We start from the raw sequence: 16,753 nt of genomic DNA, 5'->3' as shown, positions 1-16,753 counted from the left end.
TTTTTTTTTTTTTTTTTTTTAAACCATCTGCAAGCAGCCTAAGAGTCTAAAGTATCTTGTTTAAGAACTGTATTTTAAAACACATGGTAATATAACTTTAAACTAACCCAAACCAGAAATTTCTCATTAATTCCATGTTTGCTAAACTGATCAGGAACTTTACGTTTGTAATCATCACAGCTGTGTATGTAGTAAGATCATATATTGTATATAGAAGTTTGTTTGCTTGTTTGTTAATTAGTTCAATTTCCTTTGAATACATAACTAAAATATACAGTTGGGAGGGGGACTGGCCCAATAAGTTTCCTGGCAGCAGTATGCACAATTGGTAAAACATGAAACTTTCATGTCCAATGCATTAATGTCTTTCAGTAAAGTGTAACGTCTTTATTGTCATCATACCTTGTTGCCTCACTTTGTAAAGACTAACATCCCATCGAGCAGCAAGAAAGAAGTGGGAAGAGAAAGTGCCACAGTTTAGGATCATGTGGCAAAGGGGCAACTGAATAAATGGGCTTTGCACTGGGTTCTGACAGATCCCTACACAGGCAAGGAAGAACAAGGAAGACTCCAGCAAATTCCCTGACTTCAGTTCAAAAGCCCACATCGAGCAACTGAGAACAGTGTCTCACTTGATTCCAGTCTTCATACTTGTCTAAACTGGGAAATGGTAGCTAGGATAACAGGTCCCATACTTTATAGATGATTAAAAGTAGCAAGGTAAATTGCATCTGAAGCAGAAGGAAAGCTAACGTAGTGCATGTAACATGATGAGACTGACCCATGCCATTAAGCAGAAGAGTTGATGCATTATGCACTAGATGAAGCTTCTGAGTAGCTTTAACAGTAGATTCAAATAGAGTGCTCTGCAGTAGTCTAACATGGAGGCTAAAAGGCATGGATGATTACAACAAGGTCTGACTTAGTGAGGAAAAAAGGCTGCAGTCTCTTAGCTAAGTGCACAGAGAAAAAAGGTGAGCTGGCAGTATTAGGACAGTCAGGTAATAAGTACCAGTAGATATAAACCTGTCCAAAAGTTGGAATGTTTGTACCGATGGAACAGTAGTAAGTTCCCTAAGTTCTTTAGCTGTTTCTTCCTGCTAACCCTCATCACATCTACATTTTTGCCACCTCATTCATCTCCCTTTCATTGTTAGGTACTGGGAAAGCAAGAAAGGTTCTGGACACAGCTGTGTGATTGGAGTTGCCTTGAAACTGGGAACTTTGAGGCAAAAGCTAGAGGTAACTGCTGTCCTAGGCAGAAACTACCTTGGCCCAGTAAGGAATTACCCTGGATTGGAACCAGGGTAAAATTTCCTAGATTAGTGCAGATCTACTATAGTTCAAGGAATTTTGTCATGTAGCTGCATTTTTTTTTTCTTGGGACTGTTGGAGGGTTGTCATGTGTTCATATCTCTGTAAAACTTAAGAGTTGACTGACATCAGCATGGTAACATCTCTGTAAATCCAAACACCTCAGGTGTTCTTAAAAGACCTTGCCCATTGAACAGAAAGGACAACAAAGCAAAACCCAACTGAAGCAAAACTCAGAGCATTAATCTTACACACTTCAGGTGCATCTATACATCACTCTACTGCGTCATAGCAATGTGCTATGTCACCATACAGCATGCTACACTGACATAGCACCACGTGTCTATAGCTATGTCACCATAGTGTTGTGCTCCCCAGGAATGCATGGTGCTGCGATGGCATAGTGGTGAAAGCTAATCATGCACCATGCACACAGCGCAGTAACTGCCCATACTGCTCCATGCTAGTACATCTCAAAAGGAAGGCACCATAGCAATGTTGCCATACAGTGATGAGTAGACTGATAGTAAAAGGTAATTTCTGAGCCATGTTGGGAGGGTTGGAGGGGCACAGTGTCTTGCATTCTCCTATTTCAAAAATAAATGTCAACTGTCTCTGGTGTTGCTTAACCTTTCCTGTTAGTACCCCTTGAAGGAGAGGAGGAGAAGACAAGGGTCAAGGCTCAGCTTTGTCAATTCAAGTGCTCACAATGTTAATGTGTTTATATCAATGCAAGGGGAATTGTAGCAAGAGATAATACTATGACACTTAATTTGAAGTAATTTTAATTAAAAACAAAAAACAAAACAAAAAAAACCCTGAAATCAGTATGTTAGGGAAGATTAAGATAAAGCTAAACTGTAAAGGCTATGTAAAACTAAGTTATAAACATAAATCAGTTCACTAAACACGAAGACTGCTAGTTTGTTTCATTTCAGAAAGTATGTATACCTCCCTCTACCTCAACCACACAGAGGCAGAACAATAATGAAAAATCTTAAAATGGCAGTGAATAAGAAAACCCCCTTGCTCAAGTGGTGATGCAGATTAGACCCAAATAAGAAATTTTGGAAGTTTGGAATAGGAAATTATAGATATAGCACTTTTGTACTGTTATTCATTTCACAAGATGAAGGCAATAGGGCAGAATTCCAAAGATCACCCAATGTACTAGGGGCGGTGGTGCTGAAGGTTTGAATAGAAGCTGACTTTCCTGCCCTCCCCCCAGCCTCCGCCAGTTCCAGGGAAGACAGACACTGCTACTAAAAGCACATCTTTCACAAGGGATGCCAAACCAAAGTTTGGACAGTTGTAAATATTAAAGATCCCATGGTATTTATCAAGATTTGGGATACTGAGCCAATTCCAATATTTTAAGTACTATATACCTGTATATAGGAACCTATATTGCTCTTCACTTTCTTTTTAATCTTATCTACCATGCTGTTGTTATAAACTGTTATATACACTGTTATACACTTTAAAAATCTATTAATGTTATGAAGAAACTTCTATATACAAGTTAAATTGGTGTGGAAAGTCTCCCCCTTCCCCCTGGATAGGTATGCTATGTATGTATATTCAGATATACTGACTTATAGGGATTTAGATTTTCACTGCTTTTTACTTTGTTAATCAGATCCAAAATTTCTAAGTAGAAGTGTGCTAGATTTTATTACTTTGCATATGTGAATAAAATGATCTGCTGGGTTACAGTCAGCAATAAGCTATAGCTGGGAATCAGTCAGCTGTAGCTATACAAACTCAGTGACTTCATTGTGGTTGCATGGGTGTCATTGAGGGCATAAATTAAAAACTTTATCATTGTACTGATGTAACAGAGTTCATAATCTGTCCATCAAAAGATTTTATTAGTAAGGATACATAAGAAGGAAAAGTTTCAGATCAGTTTTCAAATCTAAAGTGAGTTTGCAGGGCTGGCATTTAGTGAGAATATGGGAAAGGAAGAAATTCCTTTCTGGTAAATGGATCAAATTTGTTCAAGAATGGATACAACACTAATGAAATCCTAAAATATCAGTTTTACAAATTTACTTTCTAGAACATAATTTTTACCTTAAAGAAAGAGCCTTCTGGATTAAGGATGCCAGATTAATATAAAACACTGCTAGTTGTAAAATGAAGATTAGGGAGATTTTTAAGAAAGTCTGGAAAACAATTGTTAGGAAGCTGTCATTAAAAAAAAACTAGGTAAATGGCCAATTCGAGTATGGAAAGAGATTAACAATGAAGCATACCAGAGTTCAAATAGTCAAACTGGTGCCTAATTTTATTAGCAACTCACAAGAAGGGATAAGGTTGAACTGGCAGACATTGCTGATAATATAACTAAGTCAGCCAATATTAGAGAGGAACATAAAGTTCTACAGAAGGACTGAAGAGAGAATCAGACAGTACAACAGCAACTACATTTCAATTTAGACAAATGTAAGATAATACAGATTGGAAGAAATAATTTTATCTACCTTTTGCACCCTGTTACTTAACCTGTTTTTTGTGCAAGTGTGGTGTTTAACCTACCTCTTTTTTTTTTTTTTTTTATCCTCCTTGACAGCCTAATCACTGTTGGTTGCATTTGATGGTGCCTGAATTTTCAAAGAGTCTGAATAATTTGCTCCACAAATTTTCACAAATATCTGAAGCTTTAAGCAACCACTCAATCATCAATAATCTCACAAGGATAATTAATGATCTTATAGAATGTCTAGCATCAGATAAAAATAAGGTAAACTTCTAATACAGAATTTCCCCTTTTATGCTGGATATTGTGTTTGGATTATTTGTACCAAAGTTCACAGTTGTGTTTTAAGTAGTTTGTGCTAGTTAATTTTTGATTCCTGTTTAGCTAACACCATCATGTTGTACTAAATGAACCTCTGTGGCCAACCTAGAGATAAAGCAATAGAAAAAAACCTGAAAAACCACTTACATGACTTCAAAGGGATGACCGTACAGGATAGCCAAATAGTCAGATATTCTCAATAGTTTCTCAGTAAAATAGTCCAGAAATGCAACTCTCAACCTCAAAATAATTTATTCTGGTCTTTGCTTAGTATTAATTCTACACCAAGTATTATATAAGCATTGACTCTCACTATACATCTAACTGAATGAATAATTTTGCTGAGTATCTCAATATAAGTTTAAAAAATGGTATGGTAAAAAAGACTATATTGACCTTTCTTGTATATCACAATCAATGAACATCAGAAACCTTCATGATGGGTTTATGGACCTTCACACAAGGACACACTATTTAGTTTAGTGAACATCATCTCAGCTTCAAATGACTGCCCTCCTGATGCCAATAGCTGCTGGAAGGACTCCAGGATTTTCACAGTAAGGGTGTGAGTCTAGCTCTGTTCCATATGAAACAAATAAAAACAATTAGCTTGTTAATAATTTTAAAATCCAATGTTACTGTAACTAATCATGTTCATTACATAGCCCTGGGTACTTTGAGAAAGTGGTTTGTATTAACATTAGGTTTAATCTGCAACAGTGACAAAGCTTCTATTGACTTCAATAGGGCCAGGACTTCACTCTTTGTAATACCTATCTTTGAGTAGGTCTTAAATCATTTACAAAGGTCCCCCACCTGTAACCGTTCCCATTTCAGAGTGAAACTGTGGACAGAAAAGTGAAGTTATTTGCCCAATGTCACAACATGAGACTATGGCAAACTCAAATCTACTGACTTGCAGTAGATTGCATTATCCCACTACTTTGATACTAATAAGCTAATTAGTTTGCTCTGATAATCATTCTGTGGTCAAACTTTTGTTTTCATTTCAATCTTAATTTTGTTTGCCACTCTTATCAGGTCTCCAATTCATCTATCTAAAATGTTCATATTTGCAGGTTGCTAATACAAGTCTTTTTGGGGGGGGAGGGAGGGGGTTTAAAATGTTGCGATTTAAAGAAGTTCTTTTAAGAACAATGGATTAACAAAAAGGAAATAGCATGTCTAATTTGAAGGAACTATTCTTTTTTTCCTGGCAAAAGAATAAGCCTACATCTCTAGGTGCAGCGAGGAAAAAAGAAAGTAAACCAAGGACCCAACCATTAGAAACACATTCTTGGAATCATAAGGTGCATCCAGATAATTGTGGTCGTGAGGTATGTGGCACTGTAAACACATTTGCAGCTGCACATACCACACAGGCTATGTTGCCCAAGTGTCTGCTGCTCCATTTTTTTCCTTTTTTCTGTGGGTTTTTTGACCCCTGGATATCTAGGGGGGAAAAAAACCCCAGAGCAGCACACACTTGGGCAGCATGCACTGCTCAGAAGCAGTGCCTGGCCACCTAGAACCGCACTCTGGCTGCCAGCCAGGCTCCGCCCTGCAGGATTGCCACAGCTGCAGCCGTGGGAGGCCCCCCAGCAGGCACATAAGGCTGCTGGGGCTAGCACAGTGCTGGCACCAACCTCCCCTACTCCATCCAGGGTAACTTGCTGCACACCAAAGTGAGTGTGGCATGAGTGTTCCTCCACGACAAGTAGTTGTGATGCAAGGTGCACTGCTGCTACTTGTCCCTGGGGAAACGAACATTTACAGATGTCTGGATGTGCCCATAGTGCTTAAATTCCATGCCCCCAGGAGAGTAAACTAGATCAAGGTTGAGTGCTTAGGATCCCTGTGCTGTGCATAGGAGAGCTGGGGCCCTCCCAAGTATGTTTCCAAGTGTTAAGTACCTAGGGAGGCATCTACAGCTAGCTACAAATAGGAATCACTATGCACAGAGGTGTGTTTGAACTCCTCCTCAAGGTATAGGCATGTGTCTCAAGACAGCACCTTAGATGCATCTATCTTTTTTAGCTCCCAAGCACAAGAGTAGAGGCATCTGCTTGAACGAGGACACCTAACTACCAGCAGCTTTGACTTCAGTATAAAACACAGCCACCTCACAACCACTTTTGAGCATAGCTTCTGGTTGTAGTGCTTGCCTTTTTTACCATAGCAAATGGGTCTCACTCAAGGAGTAGGAGTTTCATGGTTTGGGGGACTCAAACCCACATCTTATATTTTCCAGGAGGGTACCCTGAACACTAATACAGCTACCCTGAGTTAGGATTTTTCCCCTACTTTGTCTGTTGAAGCAGGGATGACCACTAGGAAGCCAAGCGTGTTCTGCTCATGGAGCCTAAGACTTCAATTTGTAAAAGGAAGAGGAAGTAAAAAGAAGCCTTAATCTGTAACCCAGTAACAAAGACACTTCCTGGAAGGGGGGAGTTCTGGGTCTCAAATCCAGCTAGCTACAAACTGAATAGTTTATATATTTTACAGACTTTTGCTAAAAGTAGAAGTTATTCTGATAGCTGGACTAAAACCCAGGGCTCCTAGGAGGCCACTTTCCCCTACCGCATTAGGCTTCCTCTTGTTTGCTTTTCCTCTGGTCCTAGAAATCCTACACTCCCACCTTTCTAGTGGGCCATCTTCAATAGGAGGGGATGAAGGGGTCCCCATTTATGTTAGCCAATGGCTTTTCAGTTAGAGCACTTGACTAGAAAGTGAGAGAGTTGAGTTTGAGTCCTCTCAGAATAAGGAGGACCTATAACCCAGGCCTCCCATTTTCTGGGTAAATGTTCTAACTACTAGGCTACTGGGCAAAAAAATGAGCTCCATTTCATCCTCTTTCAGCAACATTTTGTATAAATTACATGTACACTGTCACCATCAAAGAATCATTAGGTATACTCTGGTCACCATAGGAATTTGGAACTTAAAATATTATACTGATCTGGATTAATTCAGATGTTAGACCAGAGTTATATGCTTAAGTGGCTGATATAGATCACTAGCCTAAGACAAGACACCCTGGTATCTTTTCAGGCCAAAATGAAAATACCTAATGAGTTTAAGTAACCTTATGGCTTTGCAGCTGCTTGATTAGTGTTGAATGAAATCACTTTTGTGATTTAGATACTGAAATTCCACCTAAGTCATTGTTAGATACCTACAAGGTTGATTTGTTTTACCTGTGTTCCTAACTTCCCAATCCTTATTTGGAATAAAAACTAGCCCAGGCTGAATTTGAACTGCTGTTATAAGCGACTGCTGTCATGACAGACAAAGTTGTTGTAAAAATAAAATAAAAATAAAGAAAAAAAGAAAGGAAAAACTAACATGCTCAGTATTATCAGTAAAGAGTCCAATGTTTTTATTGAACACATTTTTTCAATAAACATTGCAGTAACTGGGTTTCCTCAATTAAGGGCCCTGCTCTTATTTGCAGACACACCCCAGAGAGGCAGACTGGTAGATCTTAGGGTGTAGTTACATACTACAGTTTGCACATGTTAACTCTAAGAAATGTTAGGCAGTATGAAAATTAGCATGTGCTGTAAGCAGCTGTATGTTATGAGTTTATGCCCATTAATGTGCGGAGCTCTGACCTGCTGCTGGTGAGCTGGGGCATGGCTGGGAGCTGCCAGTTCTGCACTGTAGCCACCCACCTGGCCAGCTGTCTAGCAGCAGTATAGCTTCCACTGTATAAGCAATGCAGGTTCCAGGATCAGGTCTATGCCACCCCCACTCATTGGAGCCTGTGTGGCCCCTTCCTGCTCAGGTTAGGTTTATTGCATGTCCTCACTCACTCACCTCTCTAATTTACCTGCCACCCCACTGCTCTCAAAGTTCTTCACTCACCTGTGCTGCTGGCTCCATCTCAGGGATGAAGGGTGCTCCTGTCTTGTTCCAGTGCTGCATGTGGGGCTCAGCTCAGCCCAGAGAGCAGCAGCATCAGATGGTGAGTGGGCTCCCCCTCCTTGCCTTCTCCCAGGCAGAGGGGGGACACCCAGGGGAAGCAGGCACGGAGGGAAAGCCTGTTCACTGCTGCTGCTCTCCCAAGCTGAGCCCAGCCCCTGCATGTTTCCTGACAGCCTTGGAAGTACCAGGGGCAGGGAGGGGAAACCTTCTTTCCCACCACTGCTGCTCCTCTTAGGGCTGAGCTGAGCCCCTGCACAGCACCTGGAGTGGGACAGGAACTTCTTTTGCCTCTGGGACAGCATGTGCAGTAATGTGAGTGGGGAGCCAGGAGCTGGGGAAATGCCCTGAAAAGGAGGTGGGAGGTGAGCTCAAAATGAAGGTGGAAGGGGAAGAAAGAACATGGTAGGAGATGTGCCTCTGAGTGAGAAGGGGAGGAGGGGAAGAATTCTACCTGCTATAGGACTCCCTCAGGTGCCAGCTTTCTCTGGCTGCCACATTAGAGCAGTAGAACTCCGGAGGATAGATTGTCCATCTTGGAGGGGACTTGGAGCAATGCATCCTGGGATTCTGAATTATGGCTTCCAACCTATATTGGCCCCATGTTGCAGTCTAATGTTACTGCAACATGAGCTACCTAAGATGAGCTAGAGAGAAACCTCATCTAAAGAGAAACAAAGTGAGATGCTCAGATCTCACTTAGCTTGTCTTTTCCTGCCTTAACTTTTGGATACTCCCATTTTAAAAGCCCTTTAAAAGTCCAGCTGATTGTATTTCATTGTCCAGTATTGTCATAATTATAGTTCCTCATTATAGTTGAGTATCATGTTCACATTAAAAGGGTCAAGTACACCTTGCAAAATTTCAGGTGCTTAAGACAGTTTCTAACAGGGAATTAAAACATAATCTTGCATTATCTGTTACGGTGGGAGAAGTAAATGTACATTTTTGTGACATATATGCAAAGGCTGGATTGAAAACATTAGCTTTTAAAAGTAACTCTTGAGTTTTGAGTTTAAGTTTTCAGTGTTAAGTTTGAGATTTCTGCAGTTAAAATGGAACTCCACAACCGAAAATTTTAACTGCATTTTTGTCACCTGTTAATATTCTTTTTATAAAAAACCTATTGTCTATATACTAAACCACAATGCTTGAAATAAGTACTTGGACCTTTTAATACAGAACTCTATATTTTCCTCTAGAATTTTAAAGAAGAAAGCGACCACCTCTATAAAGAAGACAAGTTCATTCCTGAGGAATTCTTTAGGCATTTTAACAACATCATTGAAGCCTTTAAGACATTTTCAGAAATATCAGATTATGATGACTGTGTTCTGCCTTCAACAACAGAAACACCACTTAATGGTAAGATAGTAAAATGGATCCCATTTTAGTTGGGCCACATTTTCAGCTGCTCTAAATAAGCATATTGTCTTTTACTAAAATATTAGAGGATCCCATTTGTTATCTTCAGATATCATAATATCAGTGACTACCAGCTCTAAGACTTTTACATCTGCTATGAATACTAAGGAATTAATTATGGTACCCAAAAAACTATAATGCATAGTGCTGCTACTATAGTAATACAATTTAAATTATTTAAGTGTACTGTCTTAAGATTGTGATCACTTCAACAAAATATCCTGGGTTTTGTCTTTACAATGCTATAACAGCTGTATTTATCTTGTGCTTAACTTGAAGAATTAATTGATCTTTTTGAAAATGACTTATATTCAATTCTGAGTTTTCTGAATAGTCATAAGGTAGAAAGTAAGTCCAAATGATCCTACTGGACCAGAATAAAGTGTAATTTTGTACCCTATTAAAATCATCTCTTAATTTTTACTACTCTCCCTGAAGAGGGGGTGGGCAAAATCATGAATATATGGTACTGAAAATTTAAGAAGCTTGTCTTAAATTACTATGGTTTCATACATGTATCCTCATTGTCATTCTTCAAATTAATGGATGCCTAGCTGCTTAATTTTTTTGGCTCTCATGATGATTCTTCATCACTGAAGAACTCATTCTTGATCTTGAACTAAGGCCTAGGGCAACATATGCAAATGCACAGTTACATTAATAAAACTTGAAGTAAGTTATTGCCATAATCTAAGGATTTAAGGGTTTGTCTAAACATGTAGTTATTCTGGAACATCCATAATAAGAGATATTCTGGAATAGTTCCATATATGGGCACACTGGGATTGTCAGTCAAGCCTATTTGGCTATCTAGGGCTACTGCCAAAGAAGTGACCATTGCCCATTCACTTTCACTCTGCAGACAGCCAAACCTAACAATTAGATAAGGCAAATGACCTTAGAGCCACTCACAACGTGTAGGGGATGCATGTGGGTGTGCTGCCGACACTGCTGGCAGTGTCTGTGAGCGGTCGCCATGCACCCCCAGCCTCAGGAGGCATGAGGCGTTCATGCTTAGAGCAAGTTTGAGTGGCTTCAAGGATACACCCAAGCACCAGTCTCAGGCTCTCTGCCTAAAGAGAATGATACTGGGCTGTACACCTTGGGTTTCTGAGGGCTTCTGACTGCCATCTACTATAACTAATTGTCATGCTTACACATATACAGAGTAGGAGTGAGTTGGTAGGGTTTATTTCTTTGGTGCTGTTCCATATTAGGTGATATAAACACGCCTACTTATTGCAGTATACGTGTCTTTTGCTCCAGCTTCACTTTCTACTTTCTGCATAATCAGAGCAAAGTAGCCACCTTTAGCCTTTTTTATAAAGGAAGCTATATTTTGTTTAAAGTTGTATAATACTGACACATTCATTTTCTATTTAGATTCTAAGGTCACTGAAACAAAGCCATTTTCATTACCTCCTGTTGCTGCCAGCTCCCTTAAGAATAACAATGATAGCAGTGTCCGTAAGTACTATGACTGAACTAAATTAATACGTATCTGCATTTAACACAAATACTTAATTTTTTTAATGAACATTTAAGAACAAAACAGTCTTAATTGTGCAACTCAGATGGATCAGATTAATATCCAGTGGTAAACTGTGTACAATGTATTACACCAAAATAGAATGATCTGATTGTCAGACTCCAGCTGTGCTTTGCAGTGGGTTGGAGAAATGAGAGAATACAGGAAACCCTCACTATTTGTGGTTTTGGCATTTGCGGTTTCAGATATTTGTGAATCCCAAACTCGCATTTTAAATACACTTTATACACTTACAGGAGCTCCTCTGGAGCTCCATGCTTGCTGCTGCCAGGTTCCCGCCACCTCTGCCACACTCCTACCATTGCCACCGCAGCCATGCCTCCCCTGCCAGCTGCCGGGGCACTGCATTCATGAATGCAGTGCCTTATTCACAGATTTCACCATTCACAGGGGATACAAGAACATGTCCCCTGCAAATGGAGAGGGTCACATGTACAAATTTTTTCACAGTCATTCACTAATGTTAGGATTGACTAACCACAGGCCCTCAACAAATTAAGCTGCTCCAAATGTTTTAATAGATACAGGATAAAAATGTTTCATATTGTTAGCTTAGCTTTCCTGAGTCAGCCTTAGGAAATTAAAATAGTTGCTTTACTATGTCAGGCTCCTTTCAACCTAAACCAGTGAGTGTTTTCACATAGCATATTTGGCTATGTTCAAATAGAAAGAGATGGAAATTAGCTTGACATGACTATAATGCCCTGTTTAACTTGCAAGAAGCAAGGCCTTTTTAGGGTGATATCTTCTATTGAACCAACTGCATAGCTGGAATAGAATTAGACAAGCTTAAAAATGCAAGATATCTAATATGTGCATTTTTGAGGGGTGAAACATAAAAGTATTTAAATATAAACTTTTGGCCCAAATCCTATTTCACATCTAAGATACTTCAGTGCAGTCTTATTCCCCTACTCAAATCCCTAAAAAAAAAATTTAAAAGAATCCCTAAAAAAAATAAAGAGGTAGATTCTTTCCTCATTGCTACTTATGACTTAAGATTAAGGTTAAAATGAGGGCTCCTTAGAAACATATCACATTAATTTTTTAAGGTAGAACGGGAGTATGTTTAGGCCTTTGGGTTGATTTTTAACTTGTTTTAAATCTAAAACAATTTTACTTATCTCAACTTTAAAATATACTTTAGATCTAGTAAACCCTCAGACCCAACAATTAGACCAGATATAAAATCACCAATTCCTTTCAGAGTCAGAGCCCTGTCCATGTCTGAGGTGTTGCTGATATTTGTGGGAGATGTCTGAACAGGTCCTGAGCGGACCATTTCCAGGCACAGAGGAGGAACGGATGTTCTGACATCTTGTATTCTCTCTCTATGGGGGAGGCACTGAGAACATCACCTAATTTGCCCGATTCTGGCCATGTCTACATGAGATGCCAACTGTGCAGTTGTTACTGTGCAGTCATTTAGTATTTGCATTGTGCAGTAACTGGCACAGTAGCATCTCCACATGGCTTCCTGGTGATGCTGACTCTACAGCAGCCCATTACTACTGCGCAGTACCTTTGCGTCTCAGTTCATGCCCCACGCTGATACTGCGCAGTACTAACGTGCTACTGTACAGTAAGCATCCTGTGTAGATGCTGCCTCTGAGTTGGAGTGGACAAAGAAGACATCAGAAGCTTGAAGGAACATGGTGTGCAATGAGGGAAATAGGAAGCAGACAATTCTTAGCAAGAAAAGGATCTTAGACAGAACAAGGAGCAAGGGAAGTTTAGGTTGGATATTAGGAAAAACTTTCTTACTAGGAGTGTGATGAAGCACCTACAGAGGTAGTAGAGCCTCCATCCTTGTGGTTTTTTTAAGGCCCTGTTCAAAAAAGCCCTTGTTGGAATGATCTAGTTTGGGATGGTCCTGCTTTGAGCAGGGGTTGGACTAGAGGACCTCCTGAGGTCCCTTTCAACCCTAATTTTCTATGATTCTGCTTAGTTGTTCTTGATACTATGCCAAAAGCAATTTCTTTCCCTGCCAGCATCTCGTCTTAGGGTATAATAGTTTCCCTTGTTCCTTTTTCCCAGAATCAGCCATGGCACACTATACATTTCTTTCTAACTTACTCTACGTGCTTCATGTGTATCTGGTTGAATTATGTGTTAGTACAGTAGAAAGCCTGTTGCTGCTTGTGCTGAAGAAGGCAACATGTTATAGTCTGCTGTGATGAAGGGAAAATGTGCAGCTCCTGGCAGTGAGACAGGAGAAGTTACTAAGAACAAGGTACTTCCCCCCAATATTGTGCCAGCGGGGATTAGTTAACACAGCGCTTTATTGCCTACCATTCTGCTCTTGGCTCTGTCTCCTTGTGGCTCAAGCACACCAGCCCTTCACTTTCTCAGCCTTGGCTCTCATTGCCCTGCCTGCTTCCAAGTCTTTAGAAGGGATGATTGGGTGATACATGACTTGGAGCAGTCTCTCCCTGCCTCCCTATTTACATACAGGTACCCATCACAGAGAGGGCAGTAATAGCAACTAACAGTTTTCATTAAAATAATTTTAAAATGTGCACACAGACAAAAAGCTTGAGAGGAAAACATTGAAAACATTTGAAGAAGGATGCAAAGGGGGGAATCAGGAAAATAAATCCCTCTACCGAAACCACATTAAGACAATGGATAAATTACTTGAAAATTTGCATGAAAAACATTGCCAGAGCTTATGACCATTTCTCTCTACAATACGATATTTTTAAGAAGAAAAAACAGTTTCAATAATTCTGGACTATTTTTATAGAAATTCTTTGTGTTTACAATCGTACTCTTCCAGGAGAATGACAAATTATGCATATTGCATCTATTAATAAATCTGCTTACAGGAAAAAATGACTTGGAAACTGTTTTGAATTCTAAACTGCACTTGGTAAAAATGTGAAATGCAAAAGAATAATTTAAAATGGAACTCTGTGGATAGTATGAGGAAATTAGCTTTAAGGTTTTTTTACATTTTGAATCAATGTTTATTTCAACAGCTGTGTTTGAGAACTTTTTTGCAGCTTAATAAAATTAAAATGTAAGTAAATCAGTCTGCTTTCAGAATGCAAAAAGGAAAAAATTCCATCAGTCATCTTAAGCTCCTTTCCTCCTCTCTTTTCTGACAAGATTTACGCTAAATATATTCTACTCAAACTAACCAAAGAATAAATGGGAATCCAGGCAATTGATCCCATCCTCATTTTGTCTGGATGGTAGTTGTGCTATATTAATAAGGTTGTATAGGATGTGGGGCTATTATATGTTCCAGTATATTTCTCCTTCCGCCTACCCCTAAATAAAATTATTTGTTTACTGAAAAAAGATAAACTCAGCTTGTTCAGAATGGTGCTTTACTTTTGTATTTCACCATCTATCTTATTGAATTTTTTAAATAAATATTTAACTTGCAGTACTGCCAATTGTTCAATTGCTGTGTACAAAAGGAGAGCAGAGAAAGTGCTTCAAGGATGTCTTCAAGGTCAACTTGAAAAAATTGAGTCGGAACCCTCCGAATCGATTTGGAGAGAGTCAATGATTCATACATAGACACAGCTTTTATATGTTTTTTCTACATAACACAAGGTACCAGGTGGCTCATGAATGCTCAGATGGTAGGGCAGATGGAGCATTGAATGGGAGCATGGGAGGGAGGGGGTCCCCAGCTCACTCAGCGACGGACCCAGAAGTGGACCAGAAGCATGTCCAGTCCACTACCATGTCCACCATGGAGCATGCAGGGGACCGCCTGTGGCTCAGCAACTGGTACCTCCTGGGTCTTGGGGGGCATCCGGGGTCCCCCCATGGCCGATCGCTGAGCCAGGGGAGTGTGGGGGGGTCCGCTGTGAGTATGTGGGCGCCCCCCCACCCCTAGCGCTCCTTTGGGACAGTCCATCCACCCCACCAGTCATGCCTGGTACCTCAAGGTATGTAGAAAAAACATGTAAAGGTGTGTCTGTGGCCGAATCACTGATTCCCCAAACTGGAATCAAATCTTCAGATTTGGATTCCGCTGAATTGAATCCAAACAGTGATCCAAATCAACTAATGGAATCACTGTCCCCTGAATTGGGTCAAATCTGAATCCAAATAGAATACAGCTTGCTTTGCACACCCCTACTAAGGACCCAATACTGCAAAGTGCTAAGTCAGACCCAGTACTTCTGAGCAGTATAAGGAAGCTTCAACTCTCACTCACTTTAATGTGGGTTAACAGTGCCAAAACCTGTCAGCATATGCCCCTTAGTAACTTACTGTTACAGAGCTTTCAAGTTCCTAATGTGCTGTGTAGGGATTTTACGAAGACTGCAAACTACATGTTCCATTCAGACCACACTGACCTCCTCATGAGGCTCTCAGTCTTAAACTCATTTGTGCTTGCAGATTACCTCCTCTGGATCCTATTCCTAGTGTTAATTATAATAAATCTTAAATTCATTTCAGTTTGATAGAGTTCTCAAGTTCACTCCAGTAAGATGACAGACTTTCTAATCTCTGAGGAATTCATTTCCAAGTATTCATTTTATTTGTGTAAGTCTCGGAAAGAAGCAAGTACCCTTGTCATGTATCAGCTGCTTCTGTTCGAGTCTTGAGGCATCAAGCTTTGTACTGATGCATACATATAGATCTTAAAGAATTTATAGACATATTCAGAGGAGAACTTTACATTCTGAGAGGGAGTCAAAACTATGTCTATATTTACTATGCTCTGTCATAACAAATTCTGACTTCAGAATGCAGCCACCATGACCGCGAAACCATTAGAAGGCACTGGTGGCTGAAGGGACCCAGAAGTCAGTTGATATGAAAGTGTCTACTCCTGCCTGTTCCCAGGTGGCAGCAGAGGCATTACTCCACTTGGTAGAGGGAACATAACTCTGCCATCACAAAGAAGATTTTGATGTAGATGCACTGAAAGTTCTATCAGCAGACTCAGAGTTCTTCTAGCATCACTAGTGTAGTGTAGACAATGCCCAGCAGTAATAACTTGTGGTAACTGTGAGCCCCACTCACAATACCAGCACAGTTTGTACATTCTCTAAAATCAATATAACTGGTTGTCAGAATTTACCTTCATGGAATGCTTACAACTTTATACTGATGACCCTAAGAGGAATACTACTGGGAGTCTTCTGCACTGATAGGGTCTCCCATTGCAGTAAGGTCAAAGGTGAGGTATCGGGTGAAAAGGAGTCCAACATAACATAAAGATTTTAATGGTGGAGCAGGCAGATGAAGAAGGCATACTTCTCAGTGGCTGCAAAAATGGATGAAGACTGCAGTGGAAGAGTAACCCCTGTCATCTTGGATCTCCTTGTCATTGGACACAGTTTTCTCCTCCACCAAGATCCACGTGCTTGCCAATGTGCAACAGCCTCATCACATAAAACAGGTCAGGCACAGGCTTCTCCCACTGGATCCAACATCTATCACAGTCAGCAACCACCAGTACCCATAGCCTCTATAAAGTCTTCTGGCAATGGACGAGTGGTGACAAGTACAAAATGATCACCAGGAGTCCCTACTCATGGATCCACATGCAGGCAGCAATCTTGTGTTGGTTGCTTTACTCTTGGAATGGGACAGGAGGGTGATTTGGCAGCTGCAAATCCAACTGAGCAATCCTTTTTAGGATTCCCTCTACTCACCCTGTATTGGGAGGGGGCTTGAAAAGGTGCCCCAAACATAGGCTGTCCCACCTTATCTTACCCCACTAGATAGCCAGTTCCAGGGGATCACTCAAATTGCAGTCAAAA

At 40.2% G+C, this 16,753-nt stretch overlaps 1 protein-coding gene across 3 annotated transcripts in view; it reads left to right on the top strand.

The window, feature by feature from the left end:
* Nucleotides 1–16,753, top strand: part of KITLG (KIT ligand) — a 112,884-nt gene that overhangs the window by 79,861 nt on the left and 16,270 nt on the right. For 2 of the 3 annotated variants that reach the window (XM_019514841.1, XM_019514842.1), the window contains exons 4-6: nucleotides 3,890–4,060; nucleotides 9,244–9,406; nucleotides 10,850–10,933. In XM_019514841.1, coding sequence (XP_019370386.1) covers nucleotides 3,890–4,060; nucleotides 9,244–9,406; nucleotides 10,850–10,933 — 418 coding nt within the window. Of the gene's footprint in view, nucleotides 1–1,157; nucleotides 1,243–3,889; nucleotides 4,061–9,243; nucleotides 9,407–10,849; nucleotides 10,934–16,753 lie in introns of all 3 variants that reach the window. The other variant, XM_019514843.1, reaches the window with a different exon arrangement.

Source organism: Gavialis gangeticus, unplaced genomic scaffold, assembly GCF_001723915.1.
Source record: "Gavialis gangeticus isolate Ggan-Ray unplaced genomic scaffold, GavGan_comp1, whole genome shotgun sequence".
Lineage (NCBI taxonomy): Eukaryota > Metazoa > Chordata > Crocodylia > Gavialidae > Gavialis > Gavialis gangeticus.
Note: the sequence above shows the minus strand (reverse complement) of the source record. Positions and strands in the feature narration are given on the sequence as shown.